The sequence below is a fragment of the Diaphorina citri genome, unplaced genomic scaffold (assembly GCF_000475195.1).
Source record: "Diaphorina citri unplaced genomic scaffold, Diaci psyllid genome assembly version 1.1 scaffold2672, whole genome shotgun sequence".
In the NCBI taxonomy this organism is placed as follows: Eukaryota; Metazoa; Arthropoda; class Insecta; order Hemiptera; family Psyllidae; genus Diaphorina; species Diaphorina citri.
In genome coordinates, this window is record NW_007380089.1 from 12955 (window position 1) to 30347 (window position 17393).

Genomic DNA, 17393 nt, shown 5'->3' on the forward strand with positions numbered 1-17393 from the left:
GTTTCGTTCTACTCTCTACTGGATGACACAGTTCTTGTTTCTCTGGCCCATTCCAGCCCGACTCACGTCTCTCTCTATCTCATCATCATCTTCTATAGCACGCTCCTGAGAGTCTAAATGATGCACCAGTTCATCTCGCTTGTTCACAATGTTCACCAGTTCGGATAGGAGCAGGCTTTCTCGCTTCTTCTGGTCCTCGGTCTTTTGCCATTCTGGAAACGAAAGTAGAAAATACGTATGTTGTCAGGACATTGATCATTAGGTCATTTTCCTACGCGTGTCACAACATATTTCTTCAGTGGAACTGCTGGCTTCCAAAGCTGGACAGGAATTCAGTTGTGCTTAGTTCATGGGAGAGTTAAGGGAATATAAAGGACAGGAGATTTTTTTTTTTTTAAGAGGTTTGACAGAGGGAACTGTAACTGCTATGGTCTTATCGTCCTGAAATCGAAGAGAGAAGGAAGACAGGATAGGAGAAAGCCAGCCGTTCCGAGAACGAACATTATCCCATCAGGATAAAATCCGCCCCGGGCGGGAATCGAACCCACGGCCTAGCGCTTACAAGGCAGACGCACTACCAACTAAGCTAACTAGGCTGGCAATTATAAGTCTTGAAACTCATATCAGAAAGATATTCTTAGTAATCTCCAACTTCTGTAATAATTATTGAAAACTCTTGTTCCCTTCACTTCAGTTTTTAATATGGTACCTACTATAGGCCATTACTAGTTGAGTATCGGTACAAAAATTCTCGGATACATGAAAAACGTTCGCATTCGTCATTGTGGGTACTGGGTATCCGAGAGGTTGGCGGTTTTCTGGCGAATGTCTTTGATGTGCGTTTCTCGGATACATGAAAAACGTTCGCATTCGTCAGATTCACTGTTCTGCTTTCTCAAAGGATGATTCTCATGCGAGGGAGATAGACTAGGTACAACGCCCGCTCTAGCTTCTGCTATCAGTCTGCGAGCTCTCTCTCGTAACATCTGCTGTCTACCTTCCTCATCCTGCCGGGGAGAATAAGAGAAAATGTTGCTGTTATCCAATGCTTGAGATTGACGATTAGGGTATACAGTAGAACCTCGGTTATTTCAACTCCAAAATCAGTTCGAAATAGGGTATTTATTAACCATTTTGTTCTTTTTTGTATCTAAATTTTGCCCCCTTTTTCATTGTTTTATACGGACTTTCAATTATTTCAACTACCCTCGGTCCCAATTAGTTGAAATAATCGAGGTTCTACTGTCTTTTTTTCCATGTAGAAAAAAGCCAATAGCCTATGGGGATGAGAATCTTCGGGGAAAAAGAGCATTATGTGTTAAGAGCATGCTTGCTGAACTAAATCCAAAATCGTTCCGTTAAAACATAGAACTAGTTTCATAATTCTTATTTTCCCTATGTCTAAAAGATCACAATTGATAAGTTGATATAAAAAGGTCGCAGTAGGTAATAATAGCATTCTGTTCTCAAGAGAGGAACCAAACACCTTGAGGTCACAAGTGAGACTTTATTAATTATTTTAGGCTTTAATTGCAGGATTTCCACTCTGTCAGCCCTTCAACCCAACCCAAACTGTAGAGTTGGGAGTTTTTTTTGCCGATCTTCAAAGAATACGAAATATGTTTCGTATTGGAAAGCATTTTGAATGGACTTATTCACGTTACCTGTGGCACAGGGGATTTAGCACTCGTATTGTTGATCACGTTCTTAGAACTGGTCACGTTCTTGGTTGTCACGTCACGTCGCGCCTGTTCCAACAGATGTCGCGCACGTTCCTTGAGTTGATCATGACGTGATTTTAACCGCTGCGTGACAAAAACCACACGAGAGAGCCAAAGCAAAACATGCATTGTATTAGTATGAAGCCAAAACATTAGTACGAAATCAAACCTATATTTTGAGCATAAAAGTAATGCATTTTAAAACCAAAACTATATTTTGAATATGAAACCCAAAACTATTTTTGAGTAGGAAATAAAACGTATATTTTGAGCATAAAATATTTTGAGGAGTATATGAAACCAAAACATTAGTATGAAAGCAAACCCGTATTTTGAGTATAAAACCAAAACTATATTTTGAGTATGAAACCATAACAATATTTTGAGTATGCAATCAAACCATATTTTCAGCATGAAAATTAAAGTAATATTTTAAGTATGAAACCAAAATCTATATATATAAAAGGGAAATATGGACGGGTCATGTATGTATTTATGTATGTCTGTTAATAATATGAAACCCAAACTGGCGCGGATGATTAGGCGTCTTTAAATATTTATTACTAGCTGGTAGGTCTTAATTGTCAAAGTGTAAAACAGGATTTCAAAATAATAATAAAATCACAAATCTCATCAACTGCATAAGAGTGACGTAATCGGATCAAATATACAAAATGATGATTAGTAGATGTTACTTACCTCGGATACTTGTGACGTCACAGAACTATCTTTATGGTTTACGACATGAAAAAAATTATTAAAAAGGGACGAAACAGTACGAGCACAGGTAGCACAGTTAAAGTTTTTGTTGATCTCTGAGAAAAAAAAAAAAGAAAAAAAAATCACGAAAATAAAGACACAGCCCCGTAAAAAAATCCCTGGTTCCGTCTGACTTTAAGGTTACCTTTCCACTTTAGAACCTGGGTTTTGTATTGGGTTACCTTTCTTTTCTTACAGTTAGACACAGACGATAGAACCTGAGCTTTGTATTGGGTTACCTTTCTTACAGTTAGACACAGATGGACGCGCTAACATACGTAGAGGATGTAGAAACAAACAGGTAATTCTCTTCGGATGTCCTAGAAAGCGAAGGAATGTTGGACAAGGAGACAGTTTTGTTAGTTTTTTTGAAGGGAAAAGAAGAGGAAGAAGACAGTAAAATTGGTTAATGAACTATTATTAATTGGGAAGAAATTGTTAACGTAAGGTAATAATTAAGGAACAGTAAGGTAATTAAGGAACATTGATTGAAGGACTAAAAGAAACATGGGGATGTGTAGCAAGATGTGGTACATTACAAATGAAAATGAGAAAGCAAATGCTACCAAGCTATATTTTCACAAGGATATCAGGGAATTTCAAAAATAAAAGCAGCAATAAAGCAAAAACTCAAGGCAGACATAATAATTTCTGTCAAACCTGGATTTTCAAAAATTCCTCGAAAAGTTAAACGCCGGTTTCCACTTGTCGTAAAAAAAAAAAAAAAAAAAAAAAAAAAAAAAAATGTCGTGTGTAGAAATTACAAAGGATAATGCTTATTCATACTACTTGCATAGGACTGAAAAGCCTGCCTTGCAAGCGCTAGGTTACAGGTTAGATTCCCGCCCGGGGCGGATTTTATCCTAAATAGCTAAGGTCCGTTCTCGGAACGACTGGCTTTCTCCTATCCTGCGTTCCTTCTCTCTTTGCTTTCGGGACGATAAGACCTTAGCAGTTACAGTTCCTTCTATCAAACCTCTTTAAAAAGAAAAGAAAAAAAAAAAAAAAAAAAAAAAAAAAAAAAACCCAAAAAAAAAAAAAAGCAAGAAATTACAGGACATTCGTAAAAATTTTGTGTGTTAATCTCAGTTAATCAAGTGTTGATCTCATGACAAGTGGGAATGAGCTCTGTAGAGAATTCTAGTTTGAGAGGAAGCAAGTGACTTACCTGTTTCCATGACTCTTCTCAATTCTTTCTCCAGAATGCCGGCTTGCTTGTCGATTTGTTTCTGTTCTCGCTCCAGGGCCTCGAGTTCATTCTGAAGGTAGTTGTATTCCGCGTCCTTGTTCTGAAATAAGAACATTACAAGTAGTGGCTTTATTTAGATTCTGTCAGCGTAGAACAAATTGTTCCAGAATAAGTACAGAAGTAAATTTCAAGTACAAAAGGAAGGGTGTGAATTTCGGAAAAAAAAGAAGGAAAAGTCAATTCTTACGTAAAAAGTTCAAAAAGTAAAGTAAAAAAAAGCAAATCTGAAATTGCAACGACAAAAAAGTATCTTGAACAGACAGAAAATTCAATTTTCATTAACCGTACCAAAGCTTGGGACCCAGTGAGGCATCGACAAAAGTGGAAAATTCCGGAGGGGACCCAGTGAGTTTGCTCTCGAAAAAGTCGAACCAGTCGTGACATCTCAGTACAATGTACAATAGAAATCTATGATGAGGCGAAGAGAGGTGGCATAATGTAGAGTACAAGACTTACCTGTTTGATTTGATGCTCAGGGGATATTCTCTGCATGAGAGAAGAGAATGAGTGTAGGGGAGATGACTGTTTAACAGGACTATCCGTCTGAAATAACAACGAACAAGTATTGCATTGCACAAGTCTGGACCCACCATTAGAAACAGAAAGCATAAAGAGTGACATCAAGCAAAATGATCACAGAATCAAATGAAAATAAAATTTCCGAGTTTAATTTTGAAGGGCCTCTCGAAAAAGTCGAACCAGTCGTGACATCTCAGTACAATGTACAATAGAAATCTATGATAAGGCGAAGAGAGGTGGCATAATGTAGAGTACAAGACTTACCTGTTTGATTTGATGCTCAGGAGATATTCTCTGCATGAGAGAAGAGAATGAGTGTAGGGGAGATGACTGTTTGACAGGACTATCCGTCTGAAATAACAACGAACAAGTATATCAGATATTCAGAAATAGCAATGGACAAATATCTTTTTTGAAGAGGTTTGATAGAGGGAACTGTTACACCGGGAGTCTTATCGTACTGAAATCCAAGAGGGAAAGAGGACAAGATAGGAACAAGCTGGGTCCGTCCCTCCGGAAATTTTTTAGCCCGTAGTTTATTCGATCGTGATTAAAGAAAATTAGTACCTATGTACCTACCTAATTTGTTTAATATTCAGTTTATTATTATTCTTGATTTGATTTTTCGATTTTACTTTCATGTAATGATTTAAAATCAAGACTAGAGCCCGTTCTCCCTTTATTCCCAATATAAGGTTCAAGTCACCCATCCATTTATTGGCCTTGCTCGGCGTAGCTTAACACACGTCCGGTCTTAAAATAACGACTGAAGTGTTATCTAAAACTTTCTCGCTTTAAGTTCATAGGTCGTCGCGACAAATTTCAAGATCAGACCTCATTTGTGTGAGAAAATGTGAAAAAAAATCCTTTAGTAACCATTTAGAGTAGCGATTCTGAACGGGGGCGATTTCCGATTTCTGGGGGCGAAAAGAGAACTGGTCAAGACCGAACAACATTAGAAGTGGGTTTTGAATCCATCCACAGCGGACAATCCTTGGTCCCTGAATCTATTCAAAAATCATTGATGGACATCAAGTATGATGTTGAAAAGAAGCTCTGTTCAATTCGTATGAGTATGAAAAGTTCTGGCCTCAAGGAAAAGAAACTTGTCGAGACCTATGGAATAAGGCCAAGTGGTTATTACTTGCCTTTCCAACAACATACCTGTTTGAGAAGGGCTTCAGTGCAGTGACACATTTCTATATATATGTACAGGGTGGTTCGTGATTTGCGAACCACGCTTATATCTCAGAAACGGCTGGGAATTAAGGAATGAAATAAAAGGCATCGTGTAGATGAAATTTTGATGATTAAAATGGCTTTTTTTAAATTTGCAATTTTTTTTGCAAAATGGCCCATTTTTTGCCAAATATAGGTCACTCTTATGGGAACCCCTATTTTTTATTTAATTTTTGGAATCAGCATAAAATTTTAATTGAAAAATTTTTCACTCGAAAAAATTTGCTCTACAAAAATTTGCACAAATCGCGATTTTGTGTGCGTCAGTGACCCCAGATATGATAAACAACGCAGTTGGTCCTGAGTTAGAGCGAACAATGCGTTACTGTGTACAAAGAAATGGATCTCATTTTGAACAGCTTTTATAAATTTGTTTGTTGTTGTTGATTGTTGTTGAAATAGTTAAGTGAATAATACAAAAACTAAAGAAATAATTAAGAAATTGTTTTTCTTTCTCACAGTGTACAGAATTTTTGTAGAGCAATTTTTTTCGAGTGAATACATTTTTTCAATTAAAATTTTATGCTGATTCCAATAATTAAATAAAAAATGGGGGTTTCCATAAGAGTGACCTATATTTGGCAAAAAATGGGCCGTTTTGCAAAAGAAATTGCAAATTTAAAAAATGCCATTTTAATCATCAAAATTTCATCTACATGATGCCGTTTATTTCATTCCTTAATTCCCAGCCGTTTCTGAGATATAAGCGTGGTTCGCAAATCACGAACCACCCTGTATAGGTCGACCAGGTTTGGATAAGTCCTTCTATGGGGACAGACAGTGACAGACGAGACCGAAGTGAATACAATAGTCCGTCCCTTATACCTTTTTATTACTATTGTAATAATGAAGGAAGGACGGACTAAAAATCCAGCCATTCGGAGAACGAACCTGCGTTCTAGCGCTTACAAAGGAGGCGCGCTTTCTTTGAAGTCAACTAAGCTGGCATGAATTTTGCACTGGTAGAAGTGAGAAGATGTCTAATTTTTGTTTGTTTTAATTTGTAACAATTCCGCCTGAAATTTATGATGTGTTGGGACATACATACCACATTAGTTCTCTCGTTGGGTAGTTGGGACATACATACCACGTTAGTTCTCTCGTTGGGTAGTTGGGACATACATACCACGTTAGTTCTCTCGTTGGGTAGTTGGGACATACATACCACATTAGTTCTCTCGTTGGGTAGTTGGGACATACATACCACGTTAGTTCTCTCGTTGGGTAGTTGGGACATACATACCACGTTAGTTCTCTCGTTGGGTAGTTGGGACATACATACCACGTTAGTTCTCTCGTTGGGAAGTTGGGACATACATACCACGTTAGTTCTCTCGTTGGGTAGTTGGGACATACATACCACGTTAGTTCTCTCGTTGGGTTCATGCGAGGATCATGGAACAAATAAAAATTACCAAAATTACCAAATAAATGTTCAACAAATGGTATACCCATCCGTAAAAGCCGGAGCTTGTGCCACACATGGGGATAAAATAGAACATTATAACACAATAAGTAGGTACAAACATAGATATCAAAAAGATTAATTATAGTTTTCTCTTTTACTTTCCTCTCTTTTGCCTTCAAGTGGATTCACCTCCAAGTGGATTGTTGAAGGTCTCTAGAACCGCAGTCAACCAGGCAAAGTAGTACTTACCGGGCAAAGTAGTACTTACCGGTAAAGTATGCTCTGAGCTGGTACAGATAGGTCGTGACAGATAGTTTGTCTGGTACAGCTAGGAGATCCATATCCGCTGGTTCTATAACACGGGATATACGGAGAGCAGCTGGTACTTACCGGTAAAGTGTGCTCTGAGCTGGTACAGATAGGTCATGACAGCTAGTTTGTCTGGTACAGCTAGGAGATCCATATCCGCTGGTTCTTCAACACGGGATATACCGAGAGCAGCTGGTACTTACCGGTAAAGTGCGCTCTGAGCTGGTACAGATAGGTCATGACAGCTAGTTTGTCTGGGTTACTTTCTACAATTCTCGTGTTAATCAAGCATTTAACTGGGATCTAAATGAACACTGTTGTGTCTATTCTCGCTCATCTGATGAGAGACATACTACGGGATGGGCATGCTACGACACAGATCGCGTGGGTCTATTGAACCATCAATAATAAATTAGAAAAATAAATCAAAATTTGCATTAAAAACAAATGAATACCTTTCCCTCGATAATGTAAAATAACGAAAAAGGTACCCAGAACTGCACAGAAATATGAAATTTACTAAACACACTGTACTGTAAATCATGCTGACAACGCTCAATTAAAATCCATTAACCAGAAATCAATGACCTAGACACATGCAGTACATTGCCTCTGCTAATACCAACACAATATCATTCTGTCTATCTCTCTTAGTACATGGAGTACCTACATTGCCTCTGCTAATACTAACACAATATGATTCGTCTACTCTCTACATTCTACATATAATTATGTTTTCATGTGACCCATTCAAATGGTACAATAACATATTGCAATAAAATTTTTACATTGGATGTCGTATAATTCTCATTTTTTTACCTTTTCCTCTCCCATTTAAGTCTCAAGTAGTACTTAAAGCACTGATTTCGGTTCTGAAGCCCGTTTGTTCTTACCAGGCCCTTCAACTTCCTGTCTTTTCTACCAACAACATGTGAACTTATAAGCCAATTTTAGATATTTTTTTGCTGCTGCTGACAAAAAAGGATTTTTCAGTCCTACATTGGCAGTCTAAATAAGTATTTGCAATTATTGTTGCTTTTTTTTTCTTTCTTTCAGTGTTGTGATATGCCTTTGACACAAAGAACATGCCACATTGATAAACTCACCATCGTATTCCTCTTCTTCATCAAAATCTTCTAGTGGGGCAATATCACTGTTGTTATTTGTGCTCATCAGACTAGCAATGCTCTGCATATCTTCATCCCTGAAATAATCATAGTCCAAAATTAGATTAATTTTTCCTTCATTTTGGTGATTGATTTATTTTGGAAAAAAACATTTATGAAACATCTTCTTCTTTACCTTTTCCCACTCAAGTGGGGTTGGCATTTTTAGTCAACAATTTCCAGGTACCTCAGTTGTGAACTTTATTATTCCTTCTCATTCAAATCTTATGAAACAAGATAACAAGAATTAAATAATATATTTGGTTTGCAAACAATCACCCTTAACTTACACTGTTGTGGATTTCTGGTCAAGCATCTCAGTATGCAAGCATAGGTCGAGTATAGACTAAAGAATAATTTTATTCCTTTAGATTTTTTCCCATTTTATGTCTTTGTTTTTTTTTTTTTGTACTATTACAGGATGGAAAAAGAGGGTCTTACAGTCTTACCTTCAATAGAAAGGATACTCCTCAGTTCTAGATTGAGTAATTCGAATTTCCTTTCTAAGTCGTCTTCTTTTTCACTGCAATCAAAAACATAGTTTCGAAATGTAAGAAAATCTAAAAGAACGATGAGAAAATCTGAAAGAACGCTGGAAAAAGAGTAAAAAAGGTTCTCCCGATTTTTTTGTTCTAAAATGGCCATGTACTTTTTTTTAGGAGCAACTAAGAACCGATCTCTTCCGGTAATCTTAGTTTAGCCCAATAAATCAAAATTCAAAGTGTGACATGTAACTTTAGGACTTCTTACTTCTGGATTAGAATTATTTATAGTGTCGGCAAGGACTGGATAAGCCCATGTCGCTAACAAATTACACACGGGCTCTTTGATTTAGATTTAAAAACAACAAATAAGATTGAACTGAATCCAAGGATAAAGACTTACAGAATATTGAGTTGCATTTGTCTCCGCAGCAAAGTGAGTAAAAAAGGTTCTCCCGATTTTTTTTTCTTTTTTTTTTCTAAAATGGCCATGTACTTTTTTTAGGAGCAACTAAGAACCAATCTCTCCCGGGAATCTTAGTTTAGCCCAATAAATCACAATTCAAAGTGTGATATGTAACTTTAGGACTTCTTACTTCTGGATTAGAATTATTTATACTGTCGGCAAGGACTGGATAAGCCCATGTCGCTAACAAATTACACATGGGATCTCTTTGAATTAGATTTAAAAACAACAAATAAGATTGAACTGAATCCAAGGATAAAGACTTACAGAATATTGAGTTGCATTTGTCTCCGCAGCAAAGCATTCTTCTTATTGACTAGTGTAAACCATCTGGACATCAGAGCCTCCTCTCTATCTCTATCTGCACCTGTTATCAGCAAAGATCAAACAATGTTACATACGTGCCTAGCGTCACAAACATTTCCGTCTGTCTGTTACACAGATAGATCTGTTTTTGTCCTCTTTTCATTAAAATAAGAATAATAAAATCGTTTCGTGCAGTGTGAACTAGCTGTAAAAAGACGAACACAAAAACAACACATCATGACATGTTAACATATTATTCCCAGGTATCTATTCCAAAAACACCAGTACCTGGCGTCACAAACATTTCCGTCTGTCTGTTACGCTGGTAGATCTGTTTTTGTCCTCTTTCCATTAAAATAATAATAATAAAATCGTTTCGTGCAGTGTGAATGTGAAATTGTGAACTAGCTGTAAAAAGACGAACACAAAAACAACACATCATGACATGTTAACATATTATTCCCAGGTATCTATTCCAAAAACACCTTTTCACTTCGAACTTTGCATATTTTGGAGAAAAAAAAACTACTTTCATTACTTACTAGTATAGCTCGCTATACTGTAGTAATAGAAAGTAAAATAATAATAATAAAAAAATAAAATAATAAATTATGTAAATGTACATTCCTTTACTGTAAACGAATTTGTTTATGGTTTACGACATGAAAAAAATTATTAAAAAGGGACGAAACAGTACGAGCACAGGTAGCACAGTTAAAGTTTTTGTTGATCTCTGAGAAAAAAAAAAAAGAAAAAAAAATCACGAAAATAAAGACACAGCCCCGTAAAAAAATCCCTGGTTCCGTCTGACTTTAAGGTTACCTTTCCACTTTAGAACCTGGGCTTTGTATTGGGTTACCTTTCTTACAGTTAGACACAGATGGACGCGCTAACATACGTAGAGGATGTAGAAACAAACAGGTAATTCTCTTCGGATGTCCTAGAAAGCGAAGGAATATTGGACAAGGAGACAGTTTTGTTAGTTTTTTTGAAGGGAAAAGAAGAAGACAGTAAAATTGGTTAATGAACTATTGTTAATTGGGAAGAAATTGTTAACGTAAGGTAATAATTAAGGAACAGCAAGGTGTTGATTGAAGGTTTAAAAGAAACATGGGAATGTGTAGCAAGATATGGTACATTACAAATGAAAATGAGAAAGCAAATGCTACCAAGCTATATTTTTATTTTTACAAGGATATCAGGGAATTTCACAAATAAAAGCAGCAATAAAGCAAAAACTCAAGGCAGACATAACAATTTCTGTCAAACCTGGATTTTCAAATATTCCTCGAAAAGTTAAACGCCGGTTTCCACTTGTCGTAAAAAAAAAATAATAAAAAAAATCGTGTCGTGTGTAGTGGGAACACTCTCATTTAAATTACTTTGCCTACAGGACATTCGTAAATAATAGAAAGTAAAAATTGTGTGTTAATCTCAGTTAATCAAGTGTTGATCTCATGACAAGTGGGAACGAGCTCTGTCGAGAATTCTAGTTTGAGAGGAAGCAAGTGACTTACCTGTTTCCATGACTCTTCTCAATTCTTTCTCCAGAATGCCGGCTTGCTTGTCGATTTGTTTCTGTTCGCGCTCCAGGGCCTCGAGTTCATTCTGAAGGTAATTGTATTCCGCGTCCTTGTTCTGAAATAAGAACATTACAAGTAGTGCTTTATTTAGATTCTGTCAGCGTAGAACAAAGTGTTCCATTATAAGGACAGAAGTAAATTTCAAGTACAAAAGGAAGGGTGTGAATTTCGAAAAAAAGACGGAAAAGTCAATTCTTACGTAAAAAGTTCAAAAAGTAAAGTAAAAAAAAGCAAATCTGAAATCGCAACGGCAAAAAAGTATCGTTCTTTTTTTTTTACTCTCCTGTCCGAATGAAGTCCTCTAGGAGAACCCTGCCACTTAAAAGAAAGCAAAAAAAAAAAAAAAAAAGTTCTCTCTAATTTGAATTACTAGTTTCTCATTCCAATGCTTATTGATTGGAATTTTTTTTTTTTTTTTTACTTTCCTTATCCTATAGGAAAGAAAAATTCAATTTCAAACAGACAGAAAATTCAATTTCCATTAACCCGTACCAAAGCTTCCGCGGACCCAGTGAAGGCTATCGACAAAAGTGGAAAATTCCCCGGAGGGCGACCCAGTGAGTTTGCTCATCGAAAAAGTCGAACAGTCGTGACAAATCTCAGTACAATGTAGCGAATAGAAATCCTACTGATGAGGCCGAAGAGAGGTGCCATAATGTAAGTACAAGACCTTACGCTGTTTGATTTGATGCCTCAGTGCGGATATGTCTCTGCATGAGAGAAGAGAATGAGTGTAGGGGAGCAGACTGTTTAACAGGCTCATCCCTCTGGGAAATAACAACGAACAAGTATAGTCCAGATACCATTCTAATAGCAATGGACAAATATCTTTTTTTTTTTTTTTTTTTTTTTTTTTTTTTTGACATACATACACGGTTATGTCTCTCTCGTTGGTAGTTGGACATACATACCACTGTTAGTTCTGCTCGTTGGGGTAGTTGGGACATACATACCCACGTAGTTCTCAATCGTTGGGTAGTTGGACATACATCACCGACGGTTAGTTCTCTCGTTGGGCTAGTTCGGACATACTACACGTTAGTTCTCTCGTTGGGTAGTTTGGGACACTACATGACCTCACGTTAGTTCTCTCGTTGGGTAGTTGGGACATACATTACCTACGGTTAGTTCCTCTCGTTGGGTAGTTTGGAATACAATAACCACGTTAGTTCAATCTCGTTGGTAGTTGGGACATACATACCAACGTTTTAGTTCTCGTGTCGTTGGGTATTGGGACACAACTGTTCTGCTTTCTCAAAGGATGGATTTCATGCGAGGGAGATAGACATAGGTACAACGCCCGCTCTAGCTTCTGCTATCAGGTCTGCGGAGCTCTCTCTCGGTAACATCTGCTGTCCTTACCCATATCCTCATCCTGCGCCCCGGGAGAATAAGAAGAAAATTTGCCTGTTAGTCTAATGCTTGAGACTGACGATTAAGGTATAAAGTAGGAAACCTCGGTTATTTTTCAACTCACCAAAATCAGTTCAAAATAGGGTATTTAATTAACTCCATTGTGTTTCTTTTTTGTAACTAAATTTTGCCCCCTTTTTTTCATTGTTTTATAGGACTTTCAAGTTTTTCAATACCCTCGGTCCTCAATTAGTTGAAAGTAATCCGAGGTTCTACTGTACTCCGTTTGGTCTTTTTTTCCCATGTAAAAAAAGGCCAATAGCCCCTATGGGGGATGAGACTTCGGGAAAAAGAGAGCATTTATGTGTTAAGAGCATGCTTGCTAAACCTAAATCCCAACAATTCGTTCCGGTTAAAACATACGAACTAGTTTCATAATCTATTTTACCCCTATGTCTAAAAGATCACAATTGATAAGTTGATACTAGAAAAGGTCCGCAGTAGATAATAATGAGCATTCTTGCTTCTCAAGAGAGGAACCAAACTACCCTTGAGGAAGTCACAAGTGAGACTCTTATGTAATTACGAAGAGCGATAGTGTGTAATATGAAATGTGAATGAGTGAATGGATCTTGTTTTTATAATTCATTAATTATTTTAGGCCTTTAATTGCGAGGATATCCCACGCCTCTGCTCAGCCCTTCAACCCAACCCAAACGCTAGAGTTGGGATTTTTTTTTTCCCGGATCTTCAAAGAATAAAACGAAATATGTTTCGTCATAGGAAAAGCATTTTGAATGGACCTTATTCGACCGTTACCTGTGCACGGGGGGACTTAGCACTCGTATTGTTGTCACGTTCTTAGAACTGGTCCACGTTTCTTGGTTGTCCACGTCCACGTCGGCCTGTTCCAACAGATGCTCGCGCAGTTCTTGAGTTGATAATCTGACGTGATTTTAACCGCTGCGTGACAAAACCCACACGAGAGAGCCAAAGCGAAACATCATTGTATTAGATGAATCCAAAACATTACTCATGAATCAAACCTATATTTCGAGCATAGAAACCATAAAAGTAATGCATTCTTTAAAAACCAAAACTATATTTTGAATATGAAACCGAAACTATTTTTGAGTAGGAGTAGCGGAGCCGTATTTTCATGTGCATAAGATCGATAGATCGAACGCGCGACCGCGATCGTATTATCTGGTTAAGTTGTCAACGAAGGTCGATGGTGACGCGTACGACATATTTCTGTAGTATATTGCGAGCGCGTAACCACGCAACTTTAGCATCTTTGTGGTGAGGAGCATCCATATTTCTACTGAGTTTTTCTTACCTCAAAACTACTATTTTGAGAACCGTGAAGCTGAAGGCAGTGCGGTGCTCTGCAATCAAGCTATAATTAGATCAAAATGCAAACCTGTTATTTTTCAGTGATAAAGCAATAATTTCTGAGTATAAACTAAAGCTATATTGTGAGTCATGTCAAACTTGTATTTTGATGATGTCTAGTTAATATGAAACCCCAAACTGGGGCGCGGAGGATTGGCGTCTTTAAATATTTATTACTAAGCTGGTAGGTCTTAATTGTCAAAGTGTAAAACAGGGATTTCAAAATAATATAAAATCAACAATCTCATCAACTGCATAAGAGTAGACGTAAATCGGATCCAAATATACAAATGATGATTAGTAGATGTTACTTACCTCGGAATACTTGTGACGTCACAGAATACTCGTGACTACAGATTCTTGCATTCCAGTATTGGTCGGTATACACCGCTCCTCAAGACTGAAAACAAAAGCAGGGAGAGAAAGAAATTACATAAGGATAATCGCTTATTCATGACTACTTTGCATACGGACTGGAAAAGCCTGCCTTGAAGCGCATAGGTTACAGGTTAGATTCCGCGCCCACGGGCGGATTTATCTAAATAGACCTAAGGTCCGTTTCTCGGCAAACGACTGGCTTTCTCCTAATCCTGCCTTCCTTCTCTCTTTGCTTCTCGGACCGATAAGCACCTTAGCAGTTACAGTTCCTTCTATCAACCTCTTAAGAAAAAAAAAAAAAAAAAAAAAAAAAAAAAAAAATCAGCCAAGTGCACTAGCAAGAAATATGTATCGACTTACTTGTGGTTTTCTTCTTCTTCGTCAGAACCGAATGGATCTGTCAATTGTCTACGGGACATAAGGGGAGGCTTAGTATTGGTGGGTGATGGTGTCTCTACTGTTCTACTGGCACTTGTGTTGGAATTTCTGAAATTATTATCGTAAAGAAATGGAATTATAGTTTACATTCTAATTGAGCAGGGCCGATGTTCATCGTCTGAGAACTTTTTTTAATTCCAAGGCCGATACCTACCTCGGTGGTGTAGTGGTAGGGGTCGCAAATCCCGCACGTTTCCAATCCCGCGGGATCCCGCGCGGGATTTGGCCAATCCCGCACTTATGCAATTGAAGGGGCAACATAGGTATTTATCACCTAAACCCCCGCCAAAGGTGACTGAAACTCTTTCTTTGCGATTTTCTTTCTATTTGAAGTAATTGCTAACCTTTTAATCACAAAACTGTACAATAGGTAAACAAACTAAACTAAATCTCATATCACTACTATGTAAGAACAACAGACAACTGAAGAACTGACTTTTTATGGCCTTTGCCTTCGGTAAGGAAAAGATTACCGAGGTACCTTGTTACCCCTACCCCCTACCCTACTACAACGAGGGGTAAGGGCACGGACTGGGACTACTACAGGCTGCAACTTCTGCAAAGCTGCTCTTGAACGAATGACTCATTCTCATATCTTTTAGAATCTAATCTCCCTTAAGATAATAGAAATACAAGATTTGCAAGACCAATATCATCCTTTCAAATCAGGAGAACAAAAGAAACACTACTTGAAACCAGACTACCTGTAGACAGAAAAATCAAGGTGCCTGTAGAGTTCATAAAAAAAAGGGTTATTCGACCTATTTTAAACCTTTTCTTTAATTCCGTTGGTCCTCATTTTTCCTGCTCTATGACTTTGAAACATCACCCAAGTAAGCGCAACTGATCTATTCTACATTGTTTGAGAATTTCTTTTGTGTCCTAACAATTGCTTTGGACTGACCTCAAATTGGATTTTTCCCAACTTTTTACATAGGAATCGACCATTTATTTATAATTTTTACCCATTTGCAACTGCTCCATTGCTTTGGATAGAAACCTTAGCGGAAATACTGAGACTTACCTTACTATTGTTATTGCTATTAGAATTATTGTTATTATTATGGTTCACGTTTAGGTTCAGCGGTTGCAAATTGTTTCGTAAGTTTGTAACATTATCATTGTTTCTGAAAAAAGAAAAGAAGAACACACAAGATTAGCACAGAGTCATTATACAAGATTAGCACATTGGTTCTAACTTACATAGATTTCTTGAGACCTGCTAAATGAACATTGGTTCTAACTTGAGCACAGAGTCATTATACAAGATTAGCACATTGGTTCTAACTTACATAGATTTCTTGAGACCTGCTAAATGAACATTGGTTCTAACTTACATAGAAGATTTGAGACCTGCTAGAATAACATTGGTTCTAATTTACATAGAAGATTTCTTGACACCTCCTGCTAAATGAACATATTTTTTTTTTTTTTCAAGAGGTTTGACAGAGGGAACTGTAACTGCTATGGTCTTATCGTCCCGAAACCGAAGAGAGAAGGAAGACAGGATAGGAGAAAGCCAGCCGTTCCGAGAACGAACATTATCCCATCAGGATAAAATCCGCCCCGGGCGGGAATCGAACCCGCGGCCCAGCGCTTACAAGGCAGACGCACCACCAACTAAGCTAACTAGGCTGGCTAAATGAACATTGGTTCTAAACTTACATAGAAGATTTCTTGAGACCTGCTAAATGAACATTGGTTCTAAACTTACATAGAAGATTTCTTGAGACCTGCTAAATGAACATTGGTTCTAAACTTACATGGAAGATTTCTTGAGACCTGCTAAATTAACATTGGTTCTAACTTACATAGAAGATTTCTTGACTTGAGGTTGGAGAGGATGGGGTGTCATGTCAGGACTAGTGGGAATATCTTCTGCTTGTGGCGTCAAATCATCTTTATTCACCCAGGATATACTTTCCACTGGAAAAACACATGCAAGCCAAGAGTAAGGGTCAGTTAGAGACGTTTTTGTAAAGCACGTTCCTGAAGCAACTTTGCACGCTTCGTATTTTACAAATAATGTCCTCACTTATTATCAAAATGACGTTGAGGCTGGCTGCACGCGTAAACGGACGACTTTAAGTAGCGCGTAGACGGCTGCAAAATCCAACCCTAAGTAATTACCATTGAAGATATAGTGCTTTTTTCGATCGAGGGAATTGAACTCGGGACCTTCTGCATGACAAGCAAGGGCGTTACCATTGACGCAACTGTGCTGGGCCCCCAAATTTATTGCTGTGGTACCTAATTAAATTATTCCGATGTTAACTTACCACTCATGGGGGTACTGGCGAAGTCAGATCCACTCAAACTATTGGTAAGTTGATCAATCTGCGCTGATATTTCCGACAAATTATGTTTGATTGAACCATCTGGAACATAGAGAAATTAGTTTCACTTAGCCATCTGGGAAAAATAGGAAGTAAAATCAATGTGAATAAATGCAGTTTCCAATCTTTCATAGGTATAATCTTCACAAAGTCACGTGAAACAATGAAACAACTTCTACTCGCGCTAGACTTATGACTCGTCTGTGTCGTAGCATGCCAACCCGTAGTATGTCTCTCCTCAATTGTGCGAGAAGAGACACGATGGTTTCCGAGAAAAGAGGAGACA

The 17393-nt window shown here is 37.6% G+C and overlaps 3 protein-coding genes across 5 annotated transcripts; all 3 read right to left on the reverse strand.

Annotated features, from left to right (window-relative positions):
* LOC113471604 (EH domain-binding protein 1-like) lies at positions 1 to 11298 on the reverse strand. 2 transcript variants are annotated; one of them, XM_026830877.1, is made up of 4 exons: positions 11142 to 11298; positions 9586 to 9685; positions 8820 to 8893; positions 1 to 212 (listed from the first exon to the last, which is right to left on the reverse strand). In XM_026830877.1, exons 1-4 carry the CDS (start codon positions 11275 to 11277, stop codon positions 16 to 18), a joined length of 507 nt encoding a protein of 168 aa, XP_026686678.1. In that variant the 5' UTR covers positions 11278 to 11298; the 3' UTR covers positions 1 to 15. The 2 variants fall into 2 exon arrangements, with proteins under 2 accessions (XP_026686678.1, XP_026686679.1); XM_026830878.1 differs by lacking the exon at positions 11142 to 11298 and adding an exon at positions 10484 to 10560.
* On the reverse strand, positions 2525 to 6860 carry LOC113471603. 2 transcript variants are annotated; one of them, XM_026830876.1, is made up of 4 exons: positions 6575 to 6860; positions 4186 to 4272; positions 3649 to 3769; positions 2525 to 2800 (listed from the first exon to the last, which is right to left on the reverse strand). In XM_026830876.1, exons 1-4 carry the CDS (start codon positions 6839 to 6841, stop codon positions 2679 to 2681), a joined length of 597 nt encoding a protein of 198 aa, XP_026686677.1. In that variant the 5' UTR covers positions 6842 to 6860; the 3' UTR covers positions 2525 to 2678. The 2 variants fall into 2 exon arrangements, with proteins under 2 accessions (XP_026686677.1, XP_026686676.1); XM_026830875.1 differs by lacking the exon at positions 4186 to 4272 and adding an exon at positions 4513 to 4599 and having other exon boundaries at positions 2553 to 2800.
* A 2077-nt stretch (positions 11299 to 13375) lies between the features above and the next one.
* LOC103519335 (serine/threonine-protein kinase pakE-like) lies at positions 13376 to 17153 on the reverse strand. The gene is made up of 6 exons (XM_026830870.1): positions 17051 to 17153; positions 16583 to 16697; positions 15737 to 15898; positions 14694 to 14819; positions 14300 to 14355; positions 13376 to 13491 (listed from the first exon to the last, which is right to left on the reverse strand). Exons 1-6 carry the CDS (start codon positions 17055 to 17057, stop codon positions 13376 to 13378), a joined length of 582 nt encoding a protein of 193 aa, XP_026686671.1. The 5' UTR covers positions 17058 to 17153.
* Between the last annotated feature and the right edge of the window lie 240 nt (positions 17154 to 17393).